The sequence below is a fragment of the Petromyzon marinus genome, chromosome 78 (genome assembly GCF_048934315.1).
Source record: "Petromyzon marinus isolate PM22_M1 ecotype Great Lakes invasive population chromosome 78, UKy_Petmar_22M1.pri1.0, whole genome shotgun sequence".
Classification (NCBI taxonomy): Eukaryota; Metazoa; Chordata; class Hyperoartia; order Petromyzontiformes; family Petromyzontidae; genus Petromyzon; species Petromyzon marinus.
Window position 1 is genome coordinate 3360430 of NC_133744.1, and position 21429 is coordinate 3381858.

The 21429-nt window shown below is 54.3% G+C and overlaps 1 protein-coding gene and 1 long non-coding RNA gene across 3 annotated transcripts in view; one reads left to right on the top strand and one right to left on the bottom strand.

Annotated features, from left to right (window-relative positions):
* Nucleotides 1-2617: 2617 nt before the first annotated feature.
* On the bottom strand, nucleotides 2618-15065 carry LOC116938349 (uncharacterized). The gene is made up of 3 exons (XR_012930988.1): nucleotides 14933-15065; nucleotides 11594-11646; nucleotides 2618-3136 (listed from the first exon to the last, which is right to left on the bottom strand). It is a non-coding gene; the product is annotated as an uncharacterized LOC116938349 (long non-coding RNA).
* Nucleotides 15066-16250: 1185 nt separating this feature from the next.
* The window catches only part of LOC116938351 (thioredoxin-like protein 4A), a 15834-nt gene continuing 10655 nt past the window's right edge, over nucleotides 16251-21429 (top strand). Inside the window, exons 1-2 of one of the 2 annotated variants that reach the window (XM_076056840.1) lie at nucleotides 16251-16390; nucleotides 19617-19770. In XM_076056840.1, coding sequence (XP_075912955.1) covers nucleotides 19618-19770 — 153 coding nt within the window. In that variant the 5' untranslated portion in view covers nucleotides 16251-16390; nucleotide 19617. Of the gene's footprint in view, nucleotides 16391-16678; nucleotides 16796-19616; nucleotides 19771-21429 lie in introns of those variants that run through there. The other variant, XM_076056841.1, reaches the window with a different exon arrangement.

Consider the following 21429-nt stretch of genomic DNA (forward strand, 5'->3'; position numbering starts at 1 on the left):
AAAACGAGCGACAATTGGAGCAAATGAAACCATCGGCAAGTGAAAACGGAATGGTTGAAATTATTATTGACTGAAATCTGCTCATTTTGGAGCAATGAATCGTTAAGGGGGGCTGGGCCGGACCCCCCAAAACAAAAACGAGCGACAATTGGGGCAAATTAAATCATCGGCAAGTGAAAACGGAATGGTTGAAATCCTTATTGACTGAAATCTGCTCATTTAGGGGCAATGAATCGTTAATATCGTTAAGGGGTGGCTGGGCCGGACCCCCCAAAAAAATAACGACCGACAATTGGAGTAAATTAAACCATCGGCAAGTGAAAACGGAATGGTTGAAATCGTTATTGACTGAAATCTGCTCATTTTGGAGCAATGAATCGTTAAGGGGGGCTGGCCCGGACCCCCCCCAAAAATTGACTGACAATTGGAACAAATTAAACCATCGGCAAGTGAAAACGGAATGATTGAAATCCTTATTGAGTGAAATCTGCTCATTTTGGAGCAATGTATCGTTAAGGGGGGCTGGCCCGGACCCCCCCCCCAAAATAATGACTGACAATTGGAACAAATTAAAAACCCTCGGCAAGTGAAAACGGAATTGTTGAAATTATTATTGGCTGAAATCTGCTCATTTTGGAGCAATGTATCGTTAAGGGGGGCTGGCCCGGACCCCCCCAAAAAATTGACTGACAATTGGAACAAATTAAAAACCCTCGGCAAGTGAAAACGGAATGGTTGAAATCGTTATTGAGTGAAATCTGCTCATTTTGGAGCATTGTATCGTTAAGGGGGGCTGGCCCGGACCCCCCAAAAAAATTGACTGACAATTCGGAACAAATTAAAAACCCTCGGCAAGTGAAAACGGAATGGTTGAAATCGTTATTGAGTGAAATCTGCTCATTTTGGAGCATTGTATCGTTAAGGGGGGCTGGCCCGGACCCCCCAAAAAAATTGACTGACAATTCGGAACAAATTAAAAACCATCGGCAAGTGAAAACGGAATGGTTGAAATCGTTATTGAGTGAAATCTGCTCATTTTGGAGCAATGTATCGTTAAGGGGGGCTGGCCCGGACCCCCCCCAAAAAAATAATGACCGACAATTGGAACAAATTAAACCCTCAGCAAGTGAAAACGGAATGGTTGAAATCCTTATTGAGTGAAATCTGCTCATTTTGGAGCAATGTATCGTTAAGGGGGGCTGGGCCGGACCCCCCCAAAAAAATAATGACTGACAATTGGAACAAATTAAACAATCGGCAAGTGAAAACGGAATGGTTGAAATCCTTATTGGCTGAAATCTGCTCATTTTGGAGCAATGCATCGTTAAGGGGGGCTGGGCCGGACCCCCCAAAAAAATTGACTGACAATTCGGAACAAATTAAAAACCATCGGCAAGTGAAAATGGGATGGTTGAAATCTTTATTGGCTGAAATCTGCTCATTTAGGGGCAATGAATCTTTAAAATCGTTAAGGGGGGGCTGGGCCGGACCCCCCTCCACAAAAAAAATAATGACCGACAATTGGAGCAAATTAAAAACCATCAGCAAGTGAAAACGGAATGGTTGAAATTATTATTGAGTGAAATCTGCTCATTTTGGGGCAATGTATCGTTAAGGGGGGCTGGGCCGGACCCCCCCAAAAAAATAATGACTGACAATTGGAACAAATTAAACCCTCAGCAAGTGAAAACGGAATGGTTGAAATTATTATTGGCTGAAATCTGCTCATTTTGAAGCAATGAATCTTTAAAATCGTTAAGAGGGGGGGCTGGGCCGGACCTACCCCCCCCCCCCCAAAAAAAAATTAATCATAATGACCGTCAATTTCATTTTAAAACGAGGAATTCTTTCCCGGCATGCCGATAGCACGGGGGGGGGAGGGGTGGGCGTTTGAAAGGAGACGCTTTCATCTAATGCGGGCTGGTACACTCGGCTTTAAAACCTCGTTCACACCGGTAGTATTAGTTCAACTGGCTGGGGGAAGAGAGGGGGGCCCCGGGGGCCCCCCACCCCCCTAACGCAGACAGTGGGTGAGTGAGTGGGTGAGTGAGTGGGTGGGTGAGTGAGTGGGTGGGTGAGTGAGTGAGTGGGTGGGTGGGTGAGTGAGTGAGTGGGTGAGTGAGTGGGTGAGTGAGTGAGTGGGTGAGTGAGTGAGTGGGTGAGTGAGTGGGTGAGTGAGTGGGTGAGTGAGTGAGTGGGTGAGTGGGTGAGTGAGTGAGTGGGTGGTGAGTGGGTGAGTGAGTGGGTGAGTGAGTGGGTGGGTGAGTGAGTGAGTGGGTGAGTGAGTGAGTGGGTGGGTGAGTGAGTGAGTGGGTGAGTGAGTGGGTGAGTGAGTGAGTGGGTGAGTGAGTGGGTGAGTGAGTGGGTGAGTGAGTGGGTGAGTGAGTGAGTGGGTGAGTGGGTGAGTGAGTGAGTGGGTGGTGAGTGGGTGAGTGAGTGGGTGAGTGGGTGAGTGAGTGAGTGGGTGAGTGAGTGGGTGGTGAGTGGGTGAGTGAGTGGGTGAGTGAGTGGGTGAGTGAGTGGGTGGTGAGCGGGTGAGTGAGTGAGTGGGTGAGTGAGTGGGTGAGTGAGTGGGTGAGTGAGTGGTGAGTGATGAGTGGATCAAAACAAGATTCCGTGAGGTTGCCAACATTTATTCAACTTGTTGCTGACGAGACACTGAATTTGGAGACCGGTTCTTGGGTTGCATGCAACTTGGGGTTGCATGCAACTCGGGTTGCAGGCAACTCGGATTGCAGGAGACTTAGGTTGCAGGTAACTTGAGTTGCAGGCGACTTGAGTTGTTGCAGGCGACTTGAGTTGCAGGCGACTTGAGTTGCAGGCAACTTGAGTTGCAGGCAACTTGAGTTGCAGGCAACTTGAGTTGCAGGCAACTTGAGTTGCAGGCGACTTGAGTTGCAGGCAACTTGAGTTGCAGGCCACCATGTTGAGACGTCAGGGTTTGAGTTGTTGCAGGCAACCCGAGTTGCCTGCAACTTGAGTTGCAGGCAAATCGAGTTGCAGGCAACTTGAGTTGCAGGCAACTCGTGTTGAGGCGTCAGGGTTGTTGCAGGTAACTTTGTAGCTGTTTCCGGGCGGCGACTTGCCCAGCGTAGATCACAAACACCCACGATAGGCAGACGGTGACCAACAGCAACTGTGATTGACACACACACAGCTACAGCTACACACAGAGCTACACACACAGCTACACCTACACACAGCTACACACACAGCTACACACACACACAGCTACACACAGCTACACACACAGTGAGACAGCTACACACACAGACAGCTACACACACAGCTACACACACAGCTACACACACTACACACACAGCTACACAGCTACACACACAGCTACACACACAGCTACACCTACACACAGCTACACACACAGCTACACACAGCTACACACACACACAGCTACACACAGCTACACACACAGTGAGACAGCTACACACACACACAGCTACACACAGCTACACACACACAGCTACACACAGCTACACACACAGCTACACACACACACACAGCTACAGCTACACACACAGCTACACACAGCTACACACACAGCTACACACACAGCTACACACACAGCTACACACACACAGCTACACACACAGCTACACACAGCTACACACACAGCTACACACAGCTACACACACAGCTACACACAGCTACACACACAGCTACACACACAGAGAGACACACACAGCTACACACACAGCTACACACACAGCTACACACAGCTACACACACAGCTACACACAGCTACAGCTACACACACAGCTACACACAGCTACACACACAGCTACACACAGCTACACACACAGCTACACACACAGCTACACACAGCTACACTCACAGCTACAGCTACACACACAGCCACACACAGCTACATACACAGCTACACACACAGCTACACACAGCTACACACAGCTACACACACACACAGCTACACACACAGCTACACACACAGCTACACACACACAGCTACACACACACACAGCTACACACACAGCTACACACAGCTACACACAGCTACACACACAGCTACACATAGCTACACACACAGCTACACACAGCTACACACACAGCTACACACACAGCTACAAACACAGCTACACATACACAGCTACACACACACACATCTACACACACACAGCTACACACACAGCTACACACACAGCTACATACAGCTACACACACAGCTACACACACAGCTACACACACACACAGCTACACACACACAGCTACACACACACACAGCTACACACACAGCTACACACAGCTACACACACAGCTACACACACACAGCTACACACAGCTACACACACACACACAGCTATACAGCTACACACACACAGCTACACACAGCTACACACACAGCTACACACACACAGCTACACACACAGCTACACACACACACAGCTACACACACACACAGCTATACAGCTACACACACACACAGCTACACACACAGCTACACACAGCTACACACACAGCTACACACACACAGCTACACACACAGCTACACACACACACAACTACACACAGCTACACACACACAGCTACACACAGCTACACACAGCTACACACACAGCTACACACACAGAGAGACACACACAGCTACACACACACACACACAGCTACACACACAGCTACAGCTACACACAGCTACACACACACAGCTACACACAGCTACACACACACACAGCTACACACACACAGCTACACACAGCTACACACACAGCTACACACAGCTACACACACAGCTACACACACACAGCTACACACAGCTACACACACACACAGCTACACACAGCTACACACACAGCTACACACACAGCTACACACAGCTACACACACAGCTACACACAGCTACACACACACAGCTACACACACAGCTACACACACACACAGCTACACACACAGCTACACACACAGCTACACACACACACAGCTACACACACAGCTACACACACAGCTACACACACAGCTACACACACACAGCTACACACACAGCTACACACACACAGCTACACACACAGCTACACACACACACAGCTACACACATCTACACACACAGCTACACACACAGCTACACACAGCTACACACACACACAGCTACACACACAGCTACACACACAGCTACACACACAGCTACACACACACAGCTACACACACAGCTACACACAGGTACACACAGCTACACACACACAGCTACACAGACAGGTAGACACAGCTACACACACACACAGGTAGACACAGCTACACACACAGCTACACACACAGCTACACACACAAACAGCTACACACAGCTACACACACAGCTACACACAGCTACAGCTACACAGCTACACACACTCACCCACTCACTCACTCACCCACTCACTCACTCACCCACTCACTCACTCACCCACCCACTCACCCACCCACTCACTCACTCACCCACTCACTCACTCACCCATCACTCACCCACCCACTCACTCACCCACCCACTCACTCACTCACCCACTCACTCACCCACCCACTCACCCACTCACTCACCCACTCACTCACTCACCCACTCACTCACCCACCCACTCACTCACCCACCCACCCACTCACTCACTCACCCACCCACTCACTAACTCACTCACCCACTCACTCACTCACCCACTCACCCACCCACTCACTCACCCACTCACTCACTCACCCACCCACCCACTCACCCACCCACTCACTCATTCACCCACTCACTCACCCACTCACTCACCCACCCACTCACTCACCCACTCACTCACTCACCCACTCACCCACCCACCCACTCACTCACTCACCCTCCCACTCACTCACTCACCCACCCACTCACTCACTCACCCACTCACTCACTCACCCACTCACTCACCCACCCACTCACTCACCCACTCACCCACCCACTCACCCACTCACTCACTCACCCACCCACTCACTCACCCACTCACCCAACCACTAACTCACCCACCCACCCACTCACTCACCCACTCACCCACTCACCCACCCACCCACTCACCCACCCACCCTCCCACTCACTCACCCACTCACTCACCCACTCACCCACCCACTCACCCACCCACCCTCCCACTCACTCACCCACTCACTCACCCACCCACTCACTCACCCACTCACTCACTCACCCACTCACTCACTCACCCACTCACTCACTCACTCACACACCCACTGACCCACCCACTCACTCACCCAACCACTCACTCACTCACCCACTCACCCACTCACTCACCCACTCACTCACCCACTCACTCACTCACCCACTCACCCACTCACTCACTCACCCACTCACTCACCCACTCACTCACCCACTCACTCACTCACCCACCCACCCACCCACTCACCCACTCACCCACTCACTCACTCACCCACTCACTCACTCACCCACTCACTCACTCACCCACCCACTCACTCACCCACTCACCCACCCACTCACCCACTCACTCACTCACCCACCCACTCACTCACCCACTCACCCACCCACTCACTCACCCACCCACCCAACCACTCACCCACCCACTCACTCACCCATCCACCCACCCACCCTCCCACTCACCCACCCACTCACCCACCCACCCACTCACCCACCCACCCACCCACTCACCCACTCACTCACCCACTCACTCACTCACCCACCCACCCACTCACCAACCCACTCACTCACTCACCCACCCACTCACCCACCCACCCACCCACTCACCCACCCACCCACCCACTCACCCACCCACCCACCCACTCACCCACTCACTCACCCACCCACTCACTCACTCACCCACCCACTCACCCACTCACCCACCCACTCACCCACCCACTCACCCACAGAGAGACAGACTTCAGGATCTATATTCACTGCAGGGCTCTCTTTGTGTACACGCTCCAGACTCACCCACTCACTCACTCACCCACTCACCCACCCACTCACTCACTCACCCACGCACCCACTCACCCACTCACCCACCCACCCACTCACCCACCCATCCACCCACTCACCCACCCATCCACCCACTCACCCACTCACTCACCCACTCACTCACCCACCCACTCACTCACCCACCCACCCACCCACTCACCCACCCACTCACCCACTCACCCACCCACGCACTCACCCACCCACCCACCCACTCACCCACCCACCCACTCACCCACCCACTCACTCACCCACCCACTCACTCACTCACCCACCCACTCACTCACTCACCCACTCACTCACCCACTAACCCACCCACAGAGAGACAGACTTCAGGATCTATATAGATTCACTGCAGGGCTCTCTTTGTGTACAGGCTCCAGACTCACTCACTCACTCACCCACCCACTCACTCACTCACCCACCCACTCACTCACCACCCACTCACTCACCCACTCACTCACCCACCCACTCACTCACCCACCCACCCACTCACCCACCCACCCACTCACCCACCCACCCACTCACCCACCCACCCACTAACCCACCCACAGAGAGACAGCGTTCAGGATCTATATTCACTGCAAGGCTCTCTTTGTGTACAGGCTCCAGACTCAATCACTCACTCACCCACTCACCCACCCACTCACTCACCCACTCACCCACCCACCCACTCACTCACCCACCCACCCACCCACTCACTCACCCACTCACCCACCCACTCACCCACCCACTCACCCACTCACCCACCCACCCACTCACCCACCCACTCACCCACCCACCCACTCACTCACCCACTCACCCACCCACTCACCCACCCACTCACCCACCCACTCACCCACTCACCCACCCACCCACCCACTCACCCACCCACTCACCCACCCACCCACTCACTCACCCACCCTCCCACTCACTCACCCACTCACTCACCCACCCACTCACCCACCCACCCACTCACTCACTCACCCACTCACCCACCCACCCACTCACCCACCCACCCACCCACTCACCCACTCACTCACCCACCCACCCACCCACTCACCCACTCACCCACCCACTCACCCACCCACCCACTCACTGACCCACCCACTCACTCACCCACCCGACCTCCCACTCACTCACCCACTCACCCACCCACTCACCCACCCACCCACTCACCCACTCACTCACCCACCCACCCACTCACCCACTCACCCACCCACTCACCCACCCACCCACTCACTCACCCACCCACTCACTCACCCACCCACCCTCCCACTCACTCACCCACTCACTCACCCACCCACTCACCCACCCACCCACCCACTCACCCACTCACTCACCCACCCACCCACTCACCCACCCACTCACCCACCCACCCACCCACTCACCCACTCACCCACCCACTCACCCACCCACCCACTCACTGACCCACCCACTCACTCACCCACCCGACCTCCCACTCACTCACCCACTCACCCACCCACTCACCCACCCACCCACTCACCCACTCACTCACCCACCCACCCACTCACCCACTCACCCACCCACTCACCCACCCACCCACTCACTCACCCACCCACTCACTCACCCACCCACCCTCCCACTCACTCACCCACTCACTCACCCACCCACTCACCCACCCACCCACTCACCCACTCACTCACCCACCCACCCACTCACCCACCCACCCACTCACCCACCCACCCACTCACTCACCCACCCACCCACTCACCCACCCACCCACTCACCCACCCACCCACTCACTCACCCACCCACCCACTCACTCACCCACCCACCCACTCACCCACCCACCCACTCACCCACCCACCCACTCACTCACCCACCCACCCACTCACCCACTCACCCACTCACCCACCCACCCACTCACCCACCCACTCACTCACCCACTCACCCACCCACCCACTCACCCACTCACCCACCCACCCACTCACCCACTCACCCACTCACCCACCCACCCACTCACCCACCCACTCACTAACCCACCCACTCACCCACTCACCCACTCACCCACCCACTCACCCACCCACTCACCCACTCACCCACCCACTCACTCACTCACCCACTCACCCACCCACTCACCCACCCACTCACCCACTCACCCACCCACCCACTCACCCACCCACTCACCCACTCACCCACCCACCCACTCACCCACTCACCCACTCACTCACCCACCCACTCACCCACCCACTCACCCACTCACCCACCCACCCACTCACTCACCCACCCACCCACTCACTCACCCACCCACCCACTCACCCACCCACCCACTCACCCACCCACTCACTCACCCACCCACCCACTCACTCACCCACCCACCCACTCACCCACTCACCCACTCACCCACCCACCCACTCACCCACCCACTCACTCACCCACTCACCCACCCACCCACTCACCCACTCACCCACCCACCCACTCACTCACTCACCCACCCACCCACTCACCCACCCACTCACTAACCCACCCACTCACCCACTCACCCACCCACCCACTCACCCACCCACTCACCCACCCACTCACCCACTCACCCACTCACCCACCCACTCACTCACCCACTCACCCACTCACTCACCCACTCACTCACTCACCCACTCACCCACCCACTCACCCACCCACTCACCCACTCACCCACCCACCCACTCACCCACCCACTCACCCACTCACCCACCCACCCACTCACCCACTCACCCACTCACTCACCCACCCACTCACCCACCCACTCACCCACTCACCCACCCACCCACTCACCCACCCACTCACCCACCCACCCACTCACTCACCCACTCACCCACCCACTCACCCACCCACTCACCCACCCACCCACTCACTCACCCACCCTCCCACTCACTCACCCACTCACTCACCCACCCACTCACCCACCCACCCACTCACTCACTCACCCACTCACCCACCCACCCACTCACTCACCCACTCACCCACCCACTCACCCACCCACTCACCCACTCACCCACCCACCCACTCACCCACCCACTCACCCACCCACCCACTCACTCACCCACCCTCCCACTCACTCACCCACTCACCCACCCACCCACTCACTCACCCACCCACCCACTCACCCACTCACCCACCCACTCACCCACCCACCCACTCACTCACCCACCCACTCACTCACTCACCCACTCACTCACTCACCCACTCACCCACCCACTCACTCACCCACCCACCCTCCCACTCACCCACCCACTCACTCACCCACCCACTCACTCACCCACCCACTCACTCACCCACCCACTCACCCACTCACCCACCCACCCACTCACTAACCCACCCACAGAGAGACAGACTTCAGGATCTATATTCACTGCAGGGCTCTCTTTGTGTACAGGCTCCAGAGTCACTCACTCACCCACTCACTCACTCACCCACTCACCCACCCACTCACCCACCCACCCACTCACTCACCCACCCACTCACCCACCCACTCACCCACCCACTCACCCACCCACTCACCCACCCACTCACCCACTCACTCACTCACCCACTCACTCACTCACCCACTCACTCACTCACCCACTCACCCACTCACTCACTCACCCACTCACTCACTCACCCACTCACTCACCCACCCACTCACCCACTCACCCACTCACTCACCCACCCACTCACCCACCCACCCACTCACTCACCCACCCACCCACTCACCCACCCACCCACTCACCCACCCACCCACTCACTCACCCACTCACTCACTCACCCACCCACCCACTCACCCACTCACTCACCCACCCACCCACTCACCCACCCACCCACTCACCCACCCACCCACTCACCCACCCACTCACCCACCCACCCACTCACCCACCCACTCACCCACCCACTCACCCACCCACCCACTCACCCACTCACCCACCCACTCACCCACCCACCCACTCACCCACTCACTCACCCACCCACTCACTCACCCACTCACTCACTCACCCACCCACCCACTCACCCACTCACTCACTCACCCACCCACCCACTCACCCACCCACTCACCCACCCACCCACTCACCCACCCACTCACCCACCCACTCACCCACCCACTCACCCACTCACCCACCCACTCACCCACTCACCCACTCACTCACTCACCCACTCACTCACCCACTCACTCACTCAACCACTCACTCACTCACCCACTCACTCACTCACCCACTCACTCACTCACCACCCACCCACCCACTCACCCACTCACCCACTCACCCACCCACTCACCCACTCACTCACTCACCCACTCACCCACTCACTCACTCAACCACTCACCCACCCACCCTCCCACTCACTCACCCACTCACTCACCCACCCACTCACCCACCCACCCTCCCACTCACCCACTCACCCACTCACCCACCCACTCACTCACCCACCCACCCTCCCACTCACTCACCCACCCACCCACTCACCCACCCACCCACTCACTCACCCACTCACCCACCCACTCACTCACCCACCCACCCTCCCACTCACTCACCCACCCACCCACCCACTCACCCACTCACTCACCCACTCACTCACCCACTCACTCACCCACCCACCCACCCACTCACCCACCCACTCACTCACCCACCCACTCACTCACCCACCCACCCACCCACTCACCCACTCACTCACCCACTCACCCACTCACTCACCCACCCACCCTCCCACCCACCCACTCACCGATGCCAGGAGCCAGTCGACGTGCTTGGGACTCATCGTGAAGACTGCAACCTCTACTTAGACAGGGACAGTTAGACACACACACAGAGTTAGTTAGACACACACACAGAGTTAGTTAGACACACACACAGACACAGAGAGACACAGAGACACACACACAGAGTTAGTTACACACACATACAGAGACACAGAGACAGAGAGACACAGAGACACACACACAGAGAGAGAGACACACACAGAGAGACACAGAGACAGAGAGACACAGAGACACACACAGAGAGAGAGAGACACACACAGAGAGACACAGAGACAGAGAGACACAGAGACACACACACAGAGTTAGTTAGACACACACAGAGAGACACAGAGACACACACAGAGACACACACAGAGTTAGTTAGACACACACCAAGAGACACAGAGCCAGAGAGACACAGAGACACACACACACAGAGACACAGAGACAGAGAGACACAGAGACACACACACACAGAGACACACACAGAGACACACACAGAGTTAGTTAGACACACACCAAGAGACACAGAGACAGAGAGACACAGAGACACACACACACACACAGACACAGAGACACAGAGACAGAGAGACACAGAGACACACACAGAGTTTGTTAGACACACACAGAGACACAGAGACAGAGACACACAGAGACACACACACACAGAGTGACACAGAGACAGAGAGACACAGAGACACACACACAGAGTTAGTTAGACACACACAGAGACAGAGAGACACACACAGAGACACACACAGAGAGACAGAGAGAGACACAGAGAGACACACAGAGAGACAGAGAGAGACAGAGAGACACAGAGAGACACACAGAGAGAGACACACACAGAGAGAGACAGAGAGAGAGACACACACAGAGAGACAGAGACACACACAGAGTTAGTTAGACACACACAGAGAGACACAGAGACACACACAGAGAGACACACACACAGAGACAGAGAGACACACACAGAGAGAGACACAGTGAGACACACAGAGTCACACACACAGAGAGACACAGAGAGAGACACAGAGTTAGTTAGACACACAGAGAGAGACACACAGAGGGAGACACACACAGAGACACACACACAGAGTTAGTTAGACACACACAGAGAGACACAGAGACACACACAGAGAGACACAGACAGAGACACAAAGAGACACACACAGAGTTAGTTAGACACACACAGAGAGAGACACAGAGAGACACACAGAGAGAGACACAGAGACACACACAGAGTTAGTTAGACACACACACAGAGACACAGAGATACACACAGAGTTAGTTAGACACACACAGAGAGACACAGAGACACACACACAGTTAGTTAGACACACACAGAGACACACAGAGACACACACACAGAGACACACACACAGAGACACAGAGAGAGACAGAGACACAGAGAGAGACACACAGAGAGAGATACACAGAGAGACACAGAGACACACACAGAGTTAGTTAGACACACACACAGAGAGACACAGAGATACACACAGAGACACAGAGAGACACACACAGAGAGAGACACACAGAGAGACAGAGAGAGACACACGCAGTTAGTTAGACACACAGAGAGAGACACACAGAGAGAGACAGAGAAACACACACACAGAGTTAGTTAGACACACAGAGAGAGACACAGAGAGACAGAGACACAGAGAGAGACACACAGAGAGACACACACAGAGAGACAGAGAGACACACACACAGAGAGAGACACACACAGAGAGACACACACACAGAGTTAGTTAGACACACACAGAGACACAGAGAGACACACACAGAGACAGAGAGACACACAGAGTTAGTTAGACACACACAGAGAGAGACACAGAGATACACACAGAGACAGAGAGACACACACAGAGAGAGACACACAGAGAGACAGAGAGAGGCACACACACAGTTAGTTAGACACACAGAGAGAGACACACACAGAGAGACACAGAGAAACACACACACAGAGTTAGTTAGACACACAGAGAGAGACACACAGAGAGAGACACACACAGAGAGACAGAGAGACACACACACACAGAGAGACACACACAGATAGACACAGAGAGACAGAGAGACACAGAGAGAGACACACAGAGAGAGACACACACAGAGAGACACACACAGAGTTAGTTAGACACACACAGAGAGACACACAGAGAGACAGAGACACACACAGAGTTAGTTAGACACACACAGAGAGACACAGAGACACACACAGAGAGAGACACAGAGAGACACACAGAGTCACACACACAGAGAGACACAGAGAGAGACACAGAGTTAGTTAGACACACAGAGAGAGACACACAGAGGGAGACACACACACAGAGTTAGTTAGACACACACAGAGAGACACAGAGAGAGACACAGAGACACACACAGAGAGACACAGACAGAGACACAAAGAGACACACACAGAGTTAGTTAGACACACACAGAGAGACACAGAGACACAAACAGAGTTAGTAAGACACACACACAGAGACACAGAGACACACACAGTTAGTTAGACACACACAGAGACACACACACAGAGACACAGAGAGACACACACAGAGACACAGAGAGAGACAGAGAACAGAGAGAGACACACAGAGAGAGATACACACAGAGAGACACAGAGACACACACAGAGTTAGTTAGACACACACACAGAGAGACACAGAGATACACATAGAGACACAGAGAGACACACACAGAGAGAGACACACAGAGAGACAGAGAGAGACACACACAGTTAGTTAGACACACAGAGAGAGACACACACACAGAGAGACACAGAGAAACACACACAGAGTTAGTTAGACAGACAGAGAGAGACACAGAGAGACAGAGAGACACAGAGAGAGACACACACACAGAGAGACACACACAGAGAAACATACACAGAGTTAGTTAGACACACAGAGACACAGAGAGAGACACACACAGAGACAGAGAGACACACAGAGTTAGTTAGACACACACAGAGAGAGACACAGAGTCACAGAGAGACACAGACAGAGACACACAGAGAGACACAGAGTCACAGAGAGACACACACAGAGAGACACACACAGAGTTAGTTAGACACACAGAGAGAGACACAGACAGAGACACACAGACACAGACACACAGACACAGACAGAGACACACAGAGACACACAGACACACACAAACACACACACACAAACACACACACAAACACACAGACACACACAGACACACACAGAGACACAGACACACAGACACACACACAGACACACACACACAGGCACACACACAGACACACACACAGACACACAGAGAGAGACACAGAGACACGCGGCCGTTACCATGGAGACCGCCACCCCCTATGGCGACAGCATCGCGCGCTCCGATTGGTCCGCGGGAGGAGTGAGGGGTTGATGGACTAGCCCGGGGCTGTGATTGGTTACCAGTTAGTTTCCTCCCTATTGGTTCATTTTACTTTTTAAAATGAAGATAGTGAATACCATTTTAATTATTAATCATGTCTGAGGCAATCGCGATGATTTATGATTTCTTGTTGTTTGTTAACTTTAACAAACACTAGTTATTGTTATTAATTATTGTTATTAACAATAATTACTTGCGCGGCAGCAACGCGCGCTCTGATTGGTTTCTAGCGGTGTAAGGGGTGGGTGGGGGGGGTAGTGAAGGGCTTCCCCGGGTTTTGATTGGTCAGCAGTTAACCCACTCCCCATTGGTTCATCTTACCTCTTTAAAAAAAACTTAATGATTTTGAACATTTTAATGACTCAATGTGACGAAGTTGATCGCGATGATTATTAATTTCTGTTTGTTTTAGTCACTTTTTACAAGAATTAATTATTGTGAAGAACAATAATTACTGGGTGTCAGCGTCGCGCGCTCTGATTGGTCCGCTAAGAGAGAAAATTCCCGGATAATTGATAGAAAATTCCCGGATAAGTGAAACAAATTTATCGTGGATAAGTGATCAAGAAATCCGGGATAAGTGATCAAAACATTTCCGCATAGGGCCGCCGCCCCACAACATTGGCTGCACTTCGCCGCGGTCCCTCCACCACCCTAACGTTAGCTGCACTTCGCCGCGGTCCCTCCACCACCTCCCCCTGTAACGTTGGACACGTTTCGCCGCGGACCCTCCACCACCACCATCATCACCTAACGTTGGACGCGTTTCGCCGCGGACCCTCCAACACCACCTTACCGTTTGGCTGTACTTCACCGCGGTCCCTCCACCACACACCCCCCCCCGCCTAACGTTGGCTGTACTTCGCCGCGGTCCCTCCACCACCCCCTATAACATTCGACGCGTTTTGCCGCGGACCCTCCACCACCACCTTAACGTTGGCTGCACTTCGCCGCGGACCCTCCACCACCTCCCCGTATAACGTTGGACGCGTTATGCCGCGGACCCTCCACCACCACCCTAACATTGGCTGCACTTCGCCGCGGTCCCTCCACAACCCCCTATAACGTCGGACGCGTTTCGCCGCGGTCCCTCCACCACCACCCTGTTAGCTGCACTTCGCCGCGGTCCCTCCACCAACACCATCCCTTAACGTTGGCTGCACTTCGCCACGGTCCCTCCACCACCCCAGAACGTTGGACGCGTTTCGCCGCGGTCCCTCCACCACCACCACACCCCCCTAACGTTAGACGCCTTTCGCCGCGGTCCCTCCACCACCACCACTACCTCCTAACGTTGGACGCGTTTCGCCGCGGTCCCTCCACCACCACCACCACCCTCACGCCGTCTCCCGCCACCGATCAGCAAACCACTCCAGGTTCGACTTCCAGTACCGGGGGGAGGGGAGATCTCTGGAGGGAGATGATGTCGATGATTGGTGGGGGGTTGTAGACCCCCACCAATCAACAACATCACCGAATCTCCACGGTCCCCATAGCCAGCACCGTTAAGTTAACCCGAACTCGGTGAGGCCTAGTCGAGTCGGGCCCCCCCCCCCCCGGCTTGCCTGGAAGGGGCTGCCCGGGATGTGGTCGTTTGCACCGCAGGGTGATAAGGTGGGTGGGGTGGGGGGTAGGTCCGACTCCCCAGTGCGGGTGAATCTCTGGAGGGAGATGATGTTGATGATGGGTTGGGGGGGGCTGTAGGCCCCCCATCAACAACAACAACATCACCGAATCTCCACGGTCCCCATAGCCAGCACCGTTAAGTTAACCCGAACTCGGTGAGGCCTAGTCGAGTCGGGCCCCCCCCCCGGCTTGCCTGGAAGGGGCTGCCGGGATGTGGTCGTTTGCACCGCAGGGTGATAAGGTGGGGTGGGGGGTGGGGGTAGGTGAATCTCTGGAGCGAGATGATGTTGATGTGGGGGCTCAGGACCCCCATGAACATCACCGCCATCACCGCAGAATCTCCACGGTCCCATAGCAGCACCGTGAAGTGACTGACGCGTGTCGAGGCCTAGTCGGGTCGGGGCCCCCCCCGGGCTTGCCTGGAAGGGGCTGCCCGGGATTCGGTCGAGTTGTGCCGCAGCAGGGAGAGGTTGAGTGGTGGTTTTAGATGGGTGTGGTGAGTGTGTGTGGTGAGTGTGTGGGTGTGGTGAGTGTGTGGGTGTGGTGAGTGTGTGTGGTGAGTGTGTGTGTGGGTGTGGTGAGTGTGTGGTGAGTCTGTGGGTGTCTGTGTGTGGTGAGTCTGTGGGTCTCTGTGTGGTGAGTCTGTGTGACTCTGTGTGTTGAGTCTATGGGTTTCTGTGTGGTGAGTCTGTGGGTCTCTGTGTGGTGAGTCTGTGGGTCTCTGTGTGGTGAGTCTGTGGGTCTCTGTGTGGTGAGTCTGTGGGTCTCTGTGTGGTGAGTCTGTGGGTCTCTGTGTGGTGAGTCTGTGGGTCTCTGTGTGGTGAGTCTGTGGGTCTCTGTGTGGTGAGTCTGTGGGTCTCTGTGTGGTGAGTCTGTGGGTCTCTGTGTGGTGAGTCTGTGGGTCTCTTTGTGGTGAGTCTGTGAGTCTCTGTGTGGTGAGTTTGTGGGTCTCTGTGTGGTGAGTCTATGGGTCTCTGTGTAGTGAGTTTGTGGGTCTCTGTGTGGTGAGTCTATGGTCTCTGTGTGGTGAGTCTATGGGTCTCTGTGTGATGAGTCTATCGGTCTCTATGTGGTGATTCTGTGGGTCTATGTGTGGTGAGTCTATGGGTCTCTGTGTGGTGAGTCTGTGGGTCTCTGTGTAGTGAGTTTGTGGGTCTCTGTGTGGTGAGTCTATGGTCTCTGTGTGGTGAGTCTATGGGTCTCTGTGTGATGAGTCTATCGGTCTCTATGTGGTGAGTCTGTGGGTCTCTGTGTGGTGAGTCTGTGGGTCTCTGTGTGTGGTGAGTCTGTGGGTCTCTGTGTGGTGAGTCTGTGGGTGTCTCTGTGTGGTGAGTCTATGGGTCTCTGTGGTGAGTCTGTGTGTCTCTGTGTGGTGAGTCTGTGGGTGTCTGTGTGGTGAGTCTGTGGGTCTCTGTGTGGTGAGTCTGTGGGTCTCTGTGTGGTGAGTCTGTGGGTCTCTGTGTGGTGAGTCTGTACACACACCTGTACACACACACACACCTGTACACTCACCTGTACACACACACCTGTACACACACACACCTGTACACACACACAACTACACACACCTGTACACTCACCTGTACACACACCTGTACACACACACACACTCACCTGTACACACACACACACCTGTACACACACACACACCTGTACACACACACCTGTACACACACACCTGTACACACACACACCTGTACACACACACCTGTACACACACACACACACCTGTACACACACACCTGTACACACACACACACACACCTGTACACACACACACACACACCTGTACACACACACACCTGTACACACCACACACACACACCTGTACACACACACCTGTACACACACACACCTGTACACACACACACACACACCTGTACACACACACACCTGTACACACACACACCTGTACACACACACACCTGTACACACACACACACACCTGTACACACACACCTGTACACACACACCTGTACACACACACCTGTACAACACACACACACACACACCTGTACACACACACACCTGTACACACACACCTGTACACACACACACACACCTGTACACACACACACCTGTACACACACACCTGTACACACACACACCTGTACACACACACCTGTACACACACACACACACCTGTACACACACACCTGTACACACACACACACACACCTGTACACACACACACACACACCTGTACACACACACACCTGTACACACACACACACACACCTGTACACACACACCTGTACACACACACACCTGTACACACACACACACACACCTGTACACACACACACCTGTACACACACACACCTGTACACACACACACCTGTACACACACACACACACCTGTACACACACACCTGTACACACACACCTGTACACACACACCTGTACACACACACACACCTGTACACACACCTGTACACACACACACACTCACCTGTACACACACACCTGTACACACACACACACACCTGTACACACACACCTGTACACACACACACACACCTGTACACACACACCTGTACACACACACACCTGTACACACACACCTGTACACACACACACACCTGTACACACACACACCTGTACACACACACCTGTACACACACACCTGTACACACACACACCTGTACACACACACACACACACACCTGTACACACACACCTGTACACACACACCTGTACACACACACACACACACACCTGTACACACACACACCTGTACACACACACCTGTACACACACACACACACCTGTACACACACACACCTGTACACACACACCTGTACACACACTCACCTGTACACACACACACACACCTGTACACACACACACCTGTACACACACACACACACACCTGTACACACACACCTGTACACACACACACCTGTACACACACACACACACCTGTACACACACACACACACCTGTACACACACGCCTGTGTGCGTGTGTCTGCAGGATGTCCTACATGCTCCCTCACCTGCACAATGGCTGGCAAGTGGACCAGGCCATCCTGTCGGAGGAGGACCGTGTCCTTGTCATTCGCTTTGGCCACGACTGGGACCCCACCTGCATGAAGATGGATGAGGTCCTTTACTCCATCGCGGAGAAGGTGGCACTCACCACTCACTCACCACTCGCTCACCACTCGCTCACCACTCGCTCACCACTCACTCACCACTCACTCACCTACTCACTCACTCACTCAGTCAGTCACTCACTCACCAACCCACTCACCCACCCACTCACTCACCCACTCACTCACCCACCCACTCACTCACTCACCCACCCACCCACTCACCCACTCACCCACTCACCCACCCACCCACTCACTCACTCACTCACCAACCCACTCACCCACCCACCCACTCACCCACCCACCCACTCACTCACCCACCCACCCACTCACTCACCAACCCACTCACCACTCGCTCACCACTCACTCACCACTCACTCACCACTCACTCACCACTCACTCACCTACTCACTCACCACTCAGTCACTCAGTCAGTCACCTACTCACTCACCACTCACTCACCACTCGCTCACCACTCGCTCACCACTCGCTCACCACTCAGTCACTCAGTCACTCAGTCACTCAGTCAGTCACTCACCACTCACTCACTCACTCACCCACCCACTCGCTCACCACTCACTCACCCACTCACTCACCACTCACTCACCCACTCACTCACCCACTCACTCACCTACTCAGTCACTCGCTCACCACTCACTCACCACTCGCTCACTCACCACTCACTCACCACTCGCTCACCACTCACTCACCACTCACTCACCACTCACTCACTCACCACTCACTCACCACTCGCTCACCACTCGCTCACCACTCACTCACCACTCGCTCACCACTCACTCACCACTCACTCACTCACCACTCACTCACCCACTCACTCACCACTCACTCACCACTCGCTCACCACTCGCTCACCTACTCACTCACCACTCGCTCGCCTACTCACTCACCTACTCACTCACCACTCAGTCACTCAGTCAGTCACCATTCACTCAGTCACTCAGTCAGTCAGTCACCTACTCACTCACTCAGTCACCTACTCACTCACCTACTCACTCAGTCAGTCACTCAGTCACCACCTACTCACCTACTCACTCACCTACTCACTCAGTCAGTCACTCAGTCAGTCACCTACTCACTCAGTCAGTCACTCATACACTCACTCACTCACCTACTCACTCACTCAGTCACTCACTCACTCACTCAGTCACTCACTCACTCATACACTCACTCATACACTCACTCACTCGCTCACTACTCACTCATACACTCACTCACCACTCACTCAGTCACTCACCACTCACTCACTCAGTCACTCACTCACCTACTCACCACTCACTCACTCACTCACCACTCACTCACCACTCACTCACCTACTCACTCACCTACTCGCTCATACACTCACTCATACACTCACTCACTCACCACTCACTCACTCACTCACCTACTCACTCACCTACTCACTCACTCAGTCACCACTCACTCACTCACTCAGTCACTCACCTACTCACTCACTCAGTCACTCAGTCACTCACTCATACACTCACTCATACACTCACTCATACACTCACTCACTCAGTCACTCTTACACTCACTCACTCACACACTTACTCATACACTCACTCACTCAGTCACTCAGTCACTCACTCACTCAGTCACTCACTCACTCACTCATACACCCACTCACTCACTCACCACTCACTCACCACTCACTCGCTCACTCGCTCCATACACTCA